At 27.9% G+C, this 17429-nt stretch overlaps 1 protein-coding gene and 1 long non-coding RNA gene across 2 annotated transcripts; both read right to left on the bottom strand.

Moving 5' to 3' along the window:
- Nucleotides 1–5815: 5815 nt before the first annotated feature.
- Nucleotides 5816–7413, bottom strand: LOC103310016. Its single transcript, XR_510920.3, has 3 exons — nucleotides 6602–7413; nucleotides 6184–6498; nucleotides 5816–6092 (listed from the first exon to the last, which is right to left on the bottom strand). It is a non-coding gene; the product is annotated as an uncharacterized LOC103310016 (long non-coding RNA).
- Nucleotides 7414–9864: 2451 nt separating this feature from the next.
- LOC103310017 (zinc finger MYM-type protein 1-like) lies at nucleotides 9865–10395 on the bottom strand. Its single transcript, XM_008186996.1, has one exon. The coding sequence runs from the start codon at nucleotides 10393–10395 to the stop codon at nucleotides 9865–9867; it is 531 nt and encodes a 176-aa protein (XP_008185218.1).
- Nucleotides 10396–17429: the final 7034 nt, after the last annotated feature.

The following is a 17429-nucleotide window of genomic DNA, read 5'->3' as shown; positions in this document are numbered from 1 at the left end:
CAATAAACGATGGCGGCGTCGCGGAAGTATTGCGAAAGCTGTCCCGGCGACGCCGTCGGTTGAAACAGAAAAAAAAAAAAAAAAAAAGTTTCATAATAGGTAAACTCACTCTAATTTTTAAACTGACGAAGCTACATGTGTTCTGCTGAGCGTAAATGTGCTATGTTATGCACTTGTAAGACGGAGACAACAAATGCGGGTGTGGCGTCCTCTTAATACAAGTTGCATAGGTACATTTGTATACTTGTACAATAAATAAATCATTTTGCGCCTTGATTTATCTGTAGTATCTATAATCGTAATCGATTAGCAGATTTCTGAGCAGTATGCACTATACAGGAGACAGGCGACAGTGCCAGCGTCGCGCGTCGTCGCAATATTTAATATTATTAATTATTACTTTATCAAGACACCTTATTTCCAGAATTAATTCCAGTATTCTAATTTTGGTGCCGGGTGCGGGGTGAGGCGGGTCATTCCACTAAGCACTGTGCGAGCTGTCCCCCACCTAGCTATAGTAGAGCGGCTATATAGTAATGTACTCGGCGGCCCGAGGCAGTATATTTGACCGCCTTGGCTGGCGTTTTGCGCATGCGCCGTTCACAATATTGTACGTGTTTACGCCGCACACCTGTATACCATCTCCCATGCAATTAACATAGGCAACGCCGGCAACTGCCTCGTCGAGTGTCGACGTCGAACCTCTAGCGGTGGCGGCGCGCGCTGGTCGCAGGATTAAACTCAAACGGCAAGGTTATTATGGCTTATTAATTAAAACGTTACTGCGACGTGACTACGTGAGCCATTCTCCAGTTTCGTGCAAGTTGTAAACGAAAAAAAATTAATATAAAATATAAATTTAGGTAAATAGAATTATGAAATTATGAAAAACTGAAAAGTAAAAATTAACTAAAAAATTGCGCCCCCAAAAATATTGCGCCCTAGGCCGGTGCCTTGGTGGCCAATGGGTAAATCCGCCCCTGCCTATACATATTTTGTTTATTTATTTAACGTAATTAAACGCAAAACACTAAACATGCTTGCAACGCGATACGAAATTTTTAAATTGGCGCTTTTTATTTTAATGTAAGTGTCCGTCTGGCCAGTGTCAATATAAAAGTTTAAAACTATAAATGTGGCTTATACATTTTGATTAAGATAGAATTAAACGATTTAAAATTATTATTTATTAGTAGTCCGATATAAACTTTCTGCCAATCATGGCTATTTTCGGAGGAAAATTTAAATTTTCGTGTTGGTACGTAGGTATAAGTTTCCAAAAATTAATCAGTATATTGCGAATATACTTGATATAACATAAAGACCTAACAAATCAAATAACTTTTGTTTTAATCAATATTTTTAATTTTTTTTTTTTAAATATAATTTATTGACCGACCGACGTGCGTTAAATGTATAATTGGCGGAAAATTTTCACATCAGGTAGTCTAGAAAAATCGGTGTAATTGACGAACATGACAATGCCGAACTACGGTGTATAACACTTTATATATTACGATCGTTATGGTGTATTATACTGAATCAGTATAACTGATACATTGTGTGCGTGTGCCGTATCAAGCATGGTGAATACCCACCACAGTAAGTGATCGTGTAATTTCGAACAAAGTGTAGGTTCAATCGAGTAGGTATTAAAATATTTTTATTTATATTTACGTTCCACAATAACGTTATTGTTTTCGGTCAGATTTCCTTTCTTTTTTTTAAACATTTATTAGAAGATATACAATCTGTAATATTATTTACAATGAGCATAATATTATGAGCGGAATATATATCCAGCATGTAACACTCGACGTGAAGTGCCAGATTACTAAAAATGTTTATTGGTCGAGTTATCATAATAATATACTTATTACACACTTCAGCTGTAATTATCTGCAGATTATGATTGGATATTATAATTTTATTCTGGTAATTTAAATTGGTCCAAAAAACCTCAGTTATGCATGTAAAAAATCTGTGCAGCTTACATATTTAACAGAGTTAAAGAAGGCTTAATTCCAGGGGTGTTTAATTTATCATGCAACGTCGTGCTGGGTAAGCTAGTAATGTATTTTAAATGCAATGACGGCGCTGACCCATAACCCAAGAGGGATGACTCGTTGTTTCGGTGGTTATGAGGGTTCGTGGGTACCCAACTGTGTATATAACTGACCCTATAAAATAAGTACGTATGGTCATGGGTCAGCATGAATATAAAAGGTAGGTATGTAGACACGTAATATGCAACACGACTAAAAGCGTCCGACAATCAGCCACGCGCACCACCGATAATATAATATTGTCGCTCGATAAGAAAATAATCCGATAAAAGTTTAGTTGTATGCAATAAAATCGGCTAAATGGATGGTGGACATAAACATTGTCTAATTTAAAACCGGATTACCAGATCTTAAATAAGTTAAAATAGTTCAAAATGAAAATAATTTATATTAGTATAATACGTATAATACCTACTATATGTAGTAGGTACTTATATTTCAATGAGGTCAATTTTTTTAGTCATTATACGAGAAATAGGTAAAAAATATCCTAAAAAATTAAAAATGCATTGAAAACGTCAAAAAATGTTTGTGGTTAGAACACCAAGTAGGGACTTGAAACATATCTGTAGCTTGGAAAGCACTAGAAAGGTATCCCAAAAAAAAGATGCAAATGCATTGAAATCCGAGCCCTAATTATAGCCCTAAGTACTGTTAGGGCTATAATTAACACCATTTACTGCCCTATTAACACTTTTCAGCTATCTATCTGTACTAGTACGTTAATGTGTAAAAGTGTAAAAGTTTATCAGCCCCCCCTCCCCCGAAAAAAAATCCTGGCCACGGCACTGTCCCACATTGTGACACTGTCTTCGCCAAGAATTGTTTTTTGTATGCAATCAGTTATCATTTAATTCAAACACGATATAAAATTATCAATGGTGCATAGGTACTTGTTGCCTCCCAAACCATACAAATGTCCTCCTTCTTTATCGTAAATAAAAAGATTAATATACCCTAATTGCCTCCTATGAACAGGTATCATAAGCGATTTGCATCCCAAGAATTTTCAAACTATACCTAGTTGTCTCCTGTATAGAATTTATCAGTGGTTCACAAACTTCACAATAATATCCAAAGGTTAATGAAAATAATTAACTCAAGTTAAGTTAAGTTAAGAAGTCACAAGATCGATAAGTTAAAAGTTAAAAGATAACAAATTATAAATTTAACTCGATAAGTTAAAAGTTAATATAGACAAAAATATTAACTTAATTCAGTTTAAAAAAAGTTAATTTTTTTTTTTTAATTAGTATGTAAATCACATAAATAGTGAGTGTGTCTTTCTAGTTTCTAATTTATAAATTATAAAATACCTACAATTTTATTGAACTTTTATCCTGATGTACACTATATACCCTTTTACTTTTACTTTACTATTATTTACTAATTTAAACTATACTCATCTCAAATTAATAATTTAACAAATATATTTTTTTATATTGTATAGCAATTGAATGTCATAATACATGAATATGAGTACATGACCTTCATATATATTTTAAGTTATATAACATTAAAACATAACAATTGTCAATTTGTAATTTAAAATTATTAATTTTATCAAAAACATTTATAATTGCAACTCGCATAATAAATAATTTACAACTTAATAAAATATATTAATATACACAAAATTATGTTATCAAGAAAAATAACAGAAATGTTTGTGTTTTTGTATTGGATTATTTTTATTTTATACTGATATAGTAATATTTACGTATAAATGACAAATTTCAAAATGATTTTAACTTGATGGATTTTTTTAAAGTCAACTGAGAAAAGCTAAGTTATTTCAACTGTAAATTAAACTAGTTAAGTTCATAAGTTGATTAGAAAATAAACTACTAGTTAAACTAGTTAAGTTAAAAAGTTAAAAAAAAATTAACTTTTTAACTAGTTAATGTCCACCTTTGATAATATCTCACGTAACCAAATAGATGAATTTATGTAAGTACACACTTATTATAGTTAACATCTAGGGGTGGACTGACATGGTTGGCGGACAGGGGGTGGGGGCAATCCTCACCTAGCCCTACCAAAAATATGGGCCGCTTTAATCAATTTGGGCCGATAACTAATAAATATTTTATTATTACCCCAAAATTGGGCCAAATTTTCTGTTTCTTCACTCTATTTATGCAAATAATATATAACTATAATAAAAATAATAATATAATGAATCAATAAGAAAAAAAAATTGTATAGATACAACTCTAATATAATACAATATGGTTCATTTATAATTAATAATAAGTGGTTCATAGCTTTTAACATAGATTCTGATCAGTAACGTTGCGTTTTTCGTACGAGTATTTGCGTTTTGCGTCATGTGTAGTTTTAATAACATTATAATTTATATTTTATATTTATAGTGATCATTTATTTGGCTGTTAATTTAAATTTTAAACAAATTATAATGAATGTCAGTACATAAAAAAGAAAAATAGATTCTGAATGTAGTGTATTTCAACATAAATGGATCATATAATACTTGGTATTGAAAATAAAGGAAAAGTCATGTGCCTTATTGTTTTTCGTGAATTAATAAATATACAATACTAAACGGCATTATGAATCCAAACATAAAGTTAAATATGACACCTCACACGGACAGTTAAGAGAAATTGAAGTTGAAAAACTACAATAAGCTCTAACCGGAGAACAAACAATCTTTTTAAAAGTAATTAATAAAAATAAAGCCATTATTTCAGCCAGTGTGAATGTAGCTTTGTTAATTGCAAAAGAGGGAAAACCATTTACAGACGTCATCGAGGCATCTTCATTTGAATAATAATAAATAATAATAATAATGATTTATTGGCCATAATATGATCAAGTACAATAGATATAGTAAAAGAATATTGAGTATAATGGCCCAACACACCACTAAGGATAAACCTTTTATTGGTGAAATTGGAGTACTAATAATAAACTTAAGTAATTAAAGTAGTATAAATATTAAAATTAAAAAATGGAAACATTAAAATACAAAAATGTAATAAACATTACAAATTAAAAAATTAGAAATTATATACTAACTTATATATATTATTATCTCTATATATAAGAATCTAACTTGATTTTGGAGACGAAGGAAACCAGTTTGTTTGTTTATTTTTTATTATTATTATTATTAATTATTTATTTATTTGTTTACACTTGCATTTTTCCATTTGAAATATATATTATTCATTGAATAAATAGTCTACTGTTACATTTTTTTCTACCTTGTCCCTATTCTATAATAAAAAGAATAAATTTACCACTCCAGTGGTTGAATTCAAAGTGTAAGCTATATAATTTTCGGAAATTAGCAATAACAATAACTACAATATGTAATTATATTATATTATTTGTATAGCCAAAAAATATTCATATGTTTTTAAATTAAATTATAAAAAAATAATTTCTTCCAAATGAAGGTCGGGTAGCTAGTAAATAAATATAAATATACATTTTTTATTAGTTAAAATATATTTATATAATATTATTACTATGAGGTATCACTATTAATAATAATATATTTTATTATTTCATTTTATTTACTATTTTATATTAATAATAATGTATTTTATTATTTCATTTTACTTACTATTTTATATTAATAATAATATATTTTATTACTATTTTATATTAATCATGATTACAATGAAAATACAATTATATTTAAGAATTTAAATTTTAGTGTATATTATTTATTATTGATGGTTAAACATTTTAAGAAAGTATTTAAGAGAAGCTTTTTATATCTTTATATTAAGCTTTTTACTAAATTAAATTAATTTTTTTTTTTTAAATTTATAACTCATCTATTAATCAATAAACTATTAAACTATCTCAAGTTTTAATGTATGTTCTTCTGCCATATATTTTAATTTTGTTTCGTGTTCAATAGATGAGTGTAAAAGTTCTTGTTTAACAAGTTGTCATTGCAGAGATACTTATAGCTCCATTTTGATCTCTGCAAGGTCTTCAAACTTTTCACCAGCTGAGGTCAGGTCATGCAATGTTTCTTCTTGTTAGCTACAAATATTTAAGAAGAAATTTTAGTACATATTTAAATGTCTATGCATAGCAGATAATTAATATTTTATTTAAAATTATAAAAACTCACATTGTTTTTGATGACTGTTATAAAATATTAATTTTGGATTTTTAGATGTTGTTCTTAGCATTTTTGTTGAGTTTAAAGGAGATCGGGTTGAATTGTTTTTATTATTATCTGATGAACAGTAATTCAATTTTTTATAATTTCAGGTATTTTGCCATTAAAGTTCTACACATTTTATTTTCGTTTAATATTTTAATCTAGAACTACGTTGCTCTTGATTTTCATCTGTAAAAATATATGATTCTTTATTTAAATGTGTATCGACTATAACTATATCTTCTAGTGAAGAGGATGTAGTTGGTGGAAATTCTTTAATTACTGTAAATTATAAATATATCAACATTAATTATTAATTATATATATCACAAGGTTCATAATATAATATTATGAAGTAAATGAGCACAGAAATAATAATAATTACTATTAGTTTACGACAAATGTTCATGCGTTGATGGCGCATTATCATCAAGCTCCTCTTCATTTACAACATATTCTTCAACACAATCGTCCGTACTTGTTTCTTGTGTTGTGATGGATATTTGTTCATAGAAATAAATTGGAAAATAATGCATTAAAAAAATGTTTTCATCATATTGTCAATAAATTTTAATAAATTATACATTTATTATCAAAAAAAATTGTTCAGGCTTAACTCATTCTAATAGTTTTGTGGTTTTACAATGGTGTTTATTATTTTTTTAATGATAAATTGTTTTTATTAATAGGAGTAGAAAAGAGTAGGAACTCACGAATTGGAACATCATTATCAAAATTACAAGGTAAACCTTCAGCTGAGATTCTGATTATAGAATATAATCATTTTCTAAATCACTCAGTGCTTCATAAGGTTTCACACGTGGTCCACCGCCAGTTTCAAATAAAGTTTTTTTTGACCCCTAAGCATTTTTTAAATACTTTCATACTTCTGCTTCAAGTTAGTAGGATCTCTCAGCTATAATAAGTAGGATTTCGATTAAACAAAATAATAACTAAAATAACTTTTTAAATAAGAATTTTAGTAAAATAAATATTAATATAGAATACTATTCTAATTTCTAAGACAATAACAATATTAAGGTTTTAGTGAATAGAAATTAGATCCAATTTTCAACCCAGATAGCTCCTTCAAAATTGACGATTGAGGTATTTTTTTAACATATATAATATGTTTTTAGGCTAGATACAACTTTTTATTTTGAGTCAGATTTTTCGTAGTTTTTTTTTATATGTAAACTGTTCTCACAAAAATAAAAAAAACAAATCATTGTAAAATCAATAGATCCAGTGCCGGGTATCAAAAAAGTACAAAAAAATGTTATGTACAATACATGATTGTTGAGTAAAATTAAGAAAACTAAAATATATTATAATCTATTGTATAAAAAATGTTACGTACACAGCCAAGTGTTGCAGGATTATATTTTTCAGCAATACCGACTCACGCTATGTTTTTGTCATTCCATGATACACCATTTGACTCCTTATTCTCCAAAACTCTTTTTTTTTAAGTGCAAACTTCAACAGCAATTCCTTTTCACTAAAGGAAAAATGTGTTGCCCTTACTCGTTTTTTAATGACTGAAAATGATTTTTTTCCATAATATCAATAGATGTATACAGTATACCTATTATATTATGACGTATATTCTATTAAAATAATTAAAAATATTAATTAATAATTTATTATTAGTTATAATTAAAATATACGAATTGAAAAATGTGAAAAAATATTAAAACGAGCAATAAATTGGTAAATGGGCAATACCTAGCTATCTAATTGATGATAATGCAATAAAATATAATGATAACAGTAAATTTGATCAATCACGAGAGTGACTTCTTGTACCAAAGTAATTAATATCCACTGTCAATTCCTTAACTTCTAGATAATTATCCAGGAGATAACTATCTGAAGGATTACTACTGATAAACGAAAAGCAGCATAAAGCTCCGTTCACAATTATTGAATTAACAGCATAACCATAACTTAATCTGCAATAAAAATTTCAACTTTTTTTTTCGAATATTATATAGTCGGAAGACAATTCGTATAAGAAATAAAAATGATCGACTTCGAGAGTCAACTAGGTCCAACACAGAAAACGGCGACAAACTGAAAATTGACGGTAACCCAGTTACCCACGTAACATATAAACATACCGTACATCATGAACTAACATAACCTCAGTTCATGCCATACATGGTTGAGATAGCGAGTTTTACGTTTGTGACATTATTGATTGTTTACAAATTCTTTTTTTTTTTTTAATGTTCATTATACTTTTTTGTTAATAATTTCCTACATTAACCTAACCTAAGAAATAAACAGTCACACTATAAGGCTGTTGTATTTCATGCTTTGTATTTGTATTGTATTTTATACTTTATAGCATATTATATTATATACATCTGTGGTTTACCAAAACCCATTCATGTTTAACCATGTCAATCTTTCTTCTATAGTTATACTTTTATGTAAAATTACATTTTTTTCTCTGTAGATTATCATTCTATTTAATTGACATATTTTATGCTATTTTTATTCGTAACTTTTACTACAATTTTCAAAAATATATCGAGTGTATGACTCATGAAAGTGAATATTGCTGTTTTGTTCAACATAACCTTGACAGTAATTAACATCATCAATCATTAAGATACCACATGTAACTACGTAAGTATTTTATACTTATATTTTATTATATATATTGAAGAAAAACCATAGGCGTGCGCAGTTTTAAGTCGGGGGCAGCGAATATTTTTACCCGCCCATACATGGGTATTAATTTTTAAGCTCAAAATCAAAATTTAACCTTTAAATAAAACTATTTTAAACGATAATCATTGGTTAATCATAGATTGTTTTTGCTCAACACCGGTATGCCATATCAAAATTAACAATACATCAAATATCAATAATACATTATTCTTTATTATTATAATACAAGCCGACGTTTAATTGGGAATGAGTGTTTAAATTCATCAATCACACTATTTACATCAACACTAGTAGTTAGTTCTTGTTCAACAAATAAAAAAAGTAAAGCATTCAGTTTTTCTTGATCGATAGTGTTCCTTAACTTGATCTTGACAATAGTTAATTTAGAAGACGTACGCTCACAAGTACAGCTTGTAACAGGAATGATTGTAAACATCTTAAGACAACAAAAAAATTAATTGAAAATGAAAGATCTATCATACTGACTTAACTAATCAAGTCAATTAAACACTGAAATATAATTTGTTCCCTTTGGTGTATTAGTTTTAATAGTACTTAAAATTTTAACTTTAGCGCGCAATTCTTCAGTTAAAATACCAAAATATTTAGACAATAAATCATAACTTGTAGTTTCTATCTCAGTGCTTAAATTTGTTAATATTCTAATAGTATGTATTAAGTCTAATGTATCTTGTTTAAATCTAGTGTCTAATCCTTGACATAGTGTGTACAAAGCATAATAAAATACCAGCACTCTAAGTTCATCATATTTATAGTTTCAAATTAATGTTGAGTTTTATTATCATCTAATTTTCTTGGTATAGTTTTTTTTTTCACTATTGGAATTTCTATATTTATTACTTTGCACATTTTTTCTGTATTTTCAAAAATAAGTTGATAATCAATAGAAGAGTTTCTTAATGAATTTAAAGACACTTTTAAAGTTTTTATAGATTCAATTGCAGTTCATAATTCCAAGTTTGGCGTTTGTAAAAAAGAGTTTAATTTTAATACAATTTGCAAAATGGAGTGCAGCATATTCAAGCAAAATATAAAGTTAAAACTTTTTAGTTGATATAAGAGGCCTTGACCTTTGGCTCTCATTTCAGGTACTGAACAATTAGAAATTATTTCTTTTAAAGTTCTAAGTAATACCAAATAATTATTTTTAATAGCACTTATGGCTTCTGCTCGACATGTCCATCTGGTCGTTGAACATGATTCTAACGTTTGTACAAATCCACCATTTTCTTTTGATATTTTTTCAAACACAGCATGTCGCATTGGACTACCTTTGATAAACGAGTAAACAAACTGGACAGTGCCCAGAAAGTTAAATACAGTTCTATCTTTCTTAACTTCTCCTTTACTTTTAGAACTGGCGCATATAGAATCAATTAATGATAAGTTTAAAAAGTGTGCATAACAATGGACATATAAAATATTACTATTCTTTTCTTTGCATTTTGCTTGAACTCCTCCAATATTCCCTGCCATTGTTGATGCACCATCAAAACATACAGAAAGTACTGAAGTCTATTGTAACCCTAATTCAATGGTTAGAACGTCATCTATAGTTTGAAAAATTGAATTAGCAGTAACAGAAATCATCCTTTTTAATATTATAAAAGTTTCAACTAGCCTACTGGCTGTTAATATGAGCTTTTGATTGTTGATGTTTTTTGAACCTATCTATAGCTCTATACCAATTTTTAAAACCAATTTTAGAAAAAACATATTCTAATTGATTTGAGATTCCCTCATTACCAGAAAAAACAGCGACAAGGAAAACAAAATACTGTGTCAGCTACAATACTTAATTTAATTTCAATTACATATACTCCAACATAATTACGGCTGTCATATTCTACCTGTAGCCATCAGATTTTAGAACGTCACTTGTTGCGGGAAACTACAATTTATTCTACATATTATTTTGGCACTCACGCAGTCACACTCAATATGGCAAAATATTTTTTTTTTTAATCATAGGTAGTAATGAATCAACCACCAATTTTTTAACTAATAAAATTGTTTTAGCAAACAATGAGAATGCCCAATGTACTAAGTGTGGAAGTAAGATGAATTTGTACATACATTAGGAAAGAAAGAAGAGTTTTACAGTAGGTACATTTTCTATTTTCTTTGAATTATTTTAGAATTAAGAATAATTGGGCTGGCATGATTTTTTTTCAATTTGAAAAGCATTCTCCGTCAAATTTTCGGCATGCTTGGCAATATCTAGAAATGTCTTTATTTCTAAGACTCGCAATTGTTTTAATGAATTAATTGATTTAATGAAGTGTTTGGGCCAAAAGCCAAACTGGGTATTATGTATAATTTGGTGCTCATGTAAGATAGGTCGAATTTCAAGGAGAATTCCTTTTTCAAACAATTTTATCTATATAAAAATGCAACATATTTTTATTGAAAAATAATTTTGATTAATGTATTAATTATTTTCAAGGTTTCCATAACAAAACAAACCATTTCTGAAACACTGGATAAATGCATTGGGAATTTGAATATGTACAGTTAATATAATTTATCAATCAACGCTTATAATACCAAATTTATGTTCCAACTCAATCGATTATTATTGATATTGATTTAGACCAAACAGTTAATTATCCCTGTAAAATGAATACTAATACAAATCCCGAAGATATTACTTCAACAAGTAAAAACCTCATAGTAAAACAAACTTTAGGATCAACTTCGTGTGTTCAAAATAAAGATCAGTACAGACATTACATTGGTGAAAGATATAAAAGAAAGTATAGCGAAATTCAAAGAAGAAATAAAATATTAACTTCAAAAATTGAGGTTTTGGCGGCTAAATCACAGGAGTGGGAAGATACTTATTTAAATTATATAGAATTTAAAAAAAAAGTTCATGAAACAGAAGTGATATTACTCAGGGCTGGTATAGATACATCAAAATATTCAGCATTTCGTCATGAAAAAGAGCAAGATGGAGTTCAAGAAGATAGAGATGGAGTTCAAGAAGATAGCGATGGAGTTCAAGAAGATAGAGATGGAGTTCAAGAAGCTAGAGATAGAGTTCAAGATGGAGTTCAAGAAGCTAGAGATAGAGTTCAAGATGGAGTTCAAGAAGCTAGAGATAGAGTTCAAGATGGAGTTCAAGAAGCTAGAGATAGAGTTCAAGATGGAGTTCAAGAAGATAGAGATAGAGTTCAAGATGGAGTTCAAGAAGATAGAGATTCAGACTGTGAAATTATTGATGATTAGACTCCTTAGCCCACGGGTCACCAAATATTGATAAAAAGAGAAGAAAACTTGAAACTGAAAACAGACAATTTTTGCTTGAGTGGACGTATCAGTATTGTTTTATTTTACCGAATCGGGCAGGGGCCTTGCCAGTTTGTTTAATTTGCCACCAGACAGTAGCTGTGATGTGTGTTTAAATTTTTCAAAAGTTTGTAATATTAATTATGTTCTTAATGTTTAAAAACAATAACAAATAATAAATAAAAAAATAATGTTCACATTACATCCAATTTTAAAATAATACCTATTGTCCCATTTTATGTTGAAAATATGTACTTAGAATTTTAATGCCCCTCAAAAAATTTTCAGATTCCTTATGTGGCCCTCCAAAAATATTAATTGGTGACCCCTGCCTTAGCCCAATCCAAGACAGCACTAACAAAATCATGAAATTTCTAAAACTTATTGATATATACAACTTAATCTAAGGAAACCATTTATTATTTATATGCAAATATTTTTTTTTGTTACAAGCTGATAACCTAGTAGTTGATGCTGAACCATAAATAAAGAAAATAATTATAATAATACTTAAATAGGTTGTTAATTTATCATATTTTAAATTTATAATAAGTAGGTGTGTACCTATTAATTTATTATTTTTTAATTTGAAAAAAAATCAGTACCTGGTTTCAAAAATAACTATTGGAAGTTATATAATTGATTACGATGTTTTGTTATAAAGAGTACAATGGTGACAGGATAGCAACCATAAATTGTAGTACACTTGTATTTATGTTTATTATATTATTTTTAAATAAAGCTTGATTTGTATAACTTATTTCTCATGAACATAGATTTATATTAATATTATCAAAATTATTTTTAATTATTTTAGATATATTATAACTACCTTTTAAGAGTATGCTACACACGCATGTGTTGTCTCTGTCTTACAAATATACAATAGCAAAAACTGCATTGCGCCGGATAGAACCACTTAGGCTGTAGTGATAGTTAAGACTCCAATTTGATATACAATAGTATACATACAGTTCAGAATATTATCTATGAAATATTGTTTTCATTTTTTAGATATCACTTATACGAAAAAAGTTCTTATTGTTTCAAAATGCATTATGATTTTAAAACTTCAATAACTTTTTTGTACTTTGCGAAAAATAAAAATGATATTTCACAGCTAAAATTCTCCTTTTTATGTGGTGAAAATTTTGGTTCTTAGTTATTAATGTAGTCTTTTTGGTTCTTTCCTGCGCAAAAAAATGTTTACTGTTTTACATTTGTAAAACAGAGACAACACATGTGGGTATAACTTCCTAATAATTAGATTTATTAATTACTAAATAATGTTAGTATTATGTATATTTATTATCATGAATTATAGTATAATAATATGTGTTAGATAATATGAATGATATGAAATTTAGATCTTAAGACAGCATTAATATTTTACTCAGATATGTATTCAAATTAGTCTTTACTTAAGAGGACACCCCACATTTGCATGTGTTTTCTCTGTATGACAAAAGTACCACGTAGCACATTTTACATTAACCGTAATCCATTTTACTCTGTTATTTTTAAAATTAGTGTGAATTTAATTTAATTTAATTAATTAATATTATAAAACGTTAATGTTTTAATAAAGAGTAAAAAAAAATACAACTTTATATTGTATTAAATTACCTACATCAATTGTATCTTGCCGTAGTCTAGTAAAAGTAGTTTTGAACTTTTCTTTTCTTATACTCCTTGAAAAACTTATCAAGGACATATAATATAATAACATTGCAATTTTATATTTTAATATTGTCTTAATTTAAGGCAAATAACAAATACTAAATTTATTAAAGCGATAGACAAATTGTCAGATCCATATATTGTAAATAATATGATTTACCTACTGTAGTTGAGTTTTAGATTTGCAAAATGTACAAATATTCATCTATTTTGAGTGGCCAGAAAGAGAAAGATAAAGTCCTTGAATCTATCACGACTGTAATTTCTTAATAGTACATTATTGTAATTTGTCCTTCTATTTTAACCTTTTTTTCTTGTAAGTATTAGTATTTAATGGGTTTTGTTCTTCTGTATTAAAAAATTATTAGCATTTTTACATCTATAATCCAAATAGTTGTTATAAAAGAACTGTACAGCTAAGTTTAGTAAAGTATAAAATAAAAAATTGATCCATACAACTGTTGCGTAAAAGGGATGAGACGTCAAAACCACTATTACACTTACCTAAATTTTAATTTTTAATGATAAAAAAATGTTTGAACATTATTTTTAATAAAAAAATGGCTAAATTAACTTACCTTATCCTTTTTACCCGTTCTGACAGTCTCACGCAGACGGCTGACAATGATAAGATAATTTATTGACGGATTAATTAGACTTTTACAATCTATATGATTAACAAAAATTATTTGCATTCTTATAGTATACTAAGTGATTTAGTACCTGCGTATGTTGTCTTCGTCTTAATAAATTCGAACTACTAAAAAAAACAAACCAAAATGTATGTTCAGCCATTCCATTTTGGTATTGTTAGCTTAAATATTGGAGTGAATTAAGTATTAACCTATTTTCAAACTTAAATGTAAGAACATTATCTGTGTTCTCTTATTGGTATTTTACGATATTATAATTTTTAAATAAATTATGAGCATTTTCAAATATTAATATTTTACAAAATCATAATTAATGCACTTAAAAATTAAAATATTGTAATAAACCAACGAGAAACACACATAGGTAATGTTCTTAAATTTGAGTTTGATAATATGTCAATAGTCAATCCACTCTAATATTTAAGCTAATGGATGACTACTAGACGCACGTTTTGGTACATTAGGTATGCGTTAGAAAGATGGAGACAACATGATATGCAGGTACTTACTGCGTCCTATTGGACATTTTATAATAACTAAAGCCATAATAGCAATTATCATTAATTATTTAAAACATATTTTATATTAAAAATTTATCATTTTTAAACATTATGTTATTTCTTGTAGAAATGACACTCGATAAAATACTGCTTTAATTATGCATTATTATATTATATACATTTCAAACACTTGAGTAGTGAGTAAGTACTGTACTTATTATTCTCACTGTGTTCTTTATTTGCCCAAGATATTGTGGTGAATTGAATACCTATTGTTACATGAACATATAAATGTACATTTAAATATTTGATGGGTATCTACTATAGAAAACAAAGATCCATTTTAATTATTAGGATTTAAAACAATTATTGTTGAATACATAATAATATGTATCTAAATAATTATATAATATGAGTAAACGAATATCTAAAATCCCTTTTTGGAGCAGTAAAAATGATTCAATTTTCAATTTCCAGGGTCAGGTTTCTGGTAGGCACCTATCAAGTTGTTTATTATCTAGTTGGTATACTTTGGGGAATTAAAAGAAAAAAATTCCTGTTGGATACCCACTTCTCAAAATGTATTCTATAATATCATATTTTTCAAGTTTAAAATTTGGTTAGGTTACGAAAATGTTACTTACTTATGTAAACCTACATATGCATATACAAAAATAATTGGAATAAACAAAAAAAAATAAGAAAATATTTACATAAAATTAGTTTTAAACAAAATTGATAATTTAATAACTAATAACCTAAGTCCTAAGACCAATGACCATTGATTATAAAAAGTTGAGTGCCCAGGAGGGTTTAGGGGTTATATCCCCCCCCCCCCCCATTGGCCCATAAATCCCCTTATTTGTGTCTTTAGTACTATACCCCCGCGATATATTGTAATGTATTATTACTTATGACATCCCGCCTAATTGAATTTTCTGATACGTCACCGATTATAAATTTAGTATTTATAACTAATGCTAAGACCTAATCTATGGAATAGTGATAGTTAGTGACTACTGGATAAATTCATATCCCCCCCCCCCCTTAAACCTAAATACGCCACTGTCCATTGTAAAAGAATAGGCAATATTATTGTGGTGGTTCTAGCAGTCTGGCTCGCCCTTAGATCATATACTCAATGGATGGAGCCATGCTCTGATATTTAAGCACATAATATTATAAGCGATGAGTCACTGGTTGAGGTGTGGTATCTGCGCAAGCCTGTGTACACTCGTTGCATATTTATGCTAAAAATGATTTCTCCCTCACAACTGATAATGAGTGATAAATATGTAATGAGTATATTTGCGCATGTGAAGATAAGGCATCTCAACCAGCAAATAAAATTATGCTCGTTGCTAATATCAAATATGTGCTTCAAATTCCTTACAAAGGCGAGATAGGCTATGGTATGATAGATCTATTTTGTCGTGGGCTGTGGCTCCATTTATTGTATAAGGGCTCGCTAGAACGTTGTAACAGGCGCAGTGTCAACTAATAATTAAATAAAAAAAATATTATAGTAACTGTCATCGATCATGACAGTTACTATAATTTTTTAAAGTATTACTTGTTGACTGTTGTGTATTGAAATTCCAAACTACAGATAACTTCAATTAATCAATAAAATAAAATAATTAATATTAACATTTAAATTACTATCGATTAGATGTGACAAATGACAATCGTTAACGATTGTGTGTCACCTATCGATGTTTATTATAAAAGAAAATCACTGGCTAAAAAAAAAAGCGGCCAAGTACGAGTTTATATATATTATACGTCTATGATTTGTTGTTATAGCGGCAATAGTAGAAATATATAATCTGTGAAAATTTCAGCTTTCTAAAGGCGGCTGCTTTTTTTAAATTTAAAAGTTTATTTACAACATAATTTAAATCGTTTCTGATATTTAAATAGTTGTATGTATTTAAAACTGTTAAAAAAAAAGAATGTAATGAACGAAAATGCACAAATAAAATATACATGAAAAAACAAGTTACATTTAGTTATTTGTAAAAACATAGTAATGAAAAGGTAAAAATATTATAGTGTTGTATAATAATTAAAAAAAGTTGTATATTTTGTAAGTAAAGTGGAAATGCTCACTAGTTATGTGTATTTAACTATAATAATTTACTTAAATTTGCATATTATATGTTTTATATAATTTCTATATAACTTACTCATAACTCACCTATAAATAAAAAGATACAACATAGTCCAAGTTGTCTTTATTTGATTCGGAGAAAAAAAATTGTGTGTATTATGCAAATCCATGAGTGTATAATATAATGAATAGGTTAGGTTAGCTACCCCATACATCAATATATTTTCACTTGAAAACATTATTTGAAGGAAGACTCGCATGGCCTCAATACAC

This window comes from Acyrthosiphon pisum, chromosome X (assembly GCF_005508785.2).
Source record: "Acyrthosiphon pisum isolate AL4f chromosome X, pea_aphid_22Mar2018_4r6ur, whole genome shotgun sequence".
Taxonomy (NCBI): Eukaryota; Metazoa; Arthropoda; class Insecta; order Hemiptera; family Aphididae; genus Acyrthosiphon; species Acyrthosiphon pisum.
The sequence above is the reverse complement of the archived record's forward strand: the minus strand, read 5'-3'. Positions and strand labels throughout refer to the sequence as shown.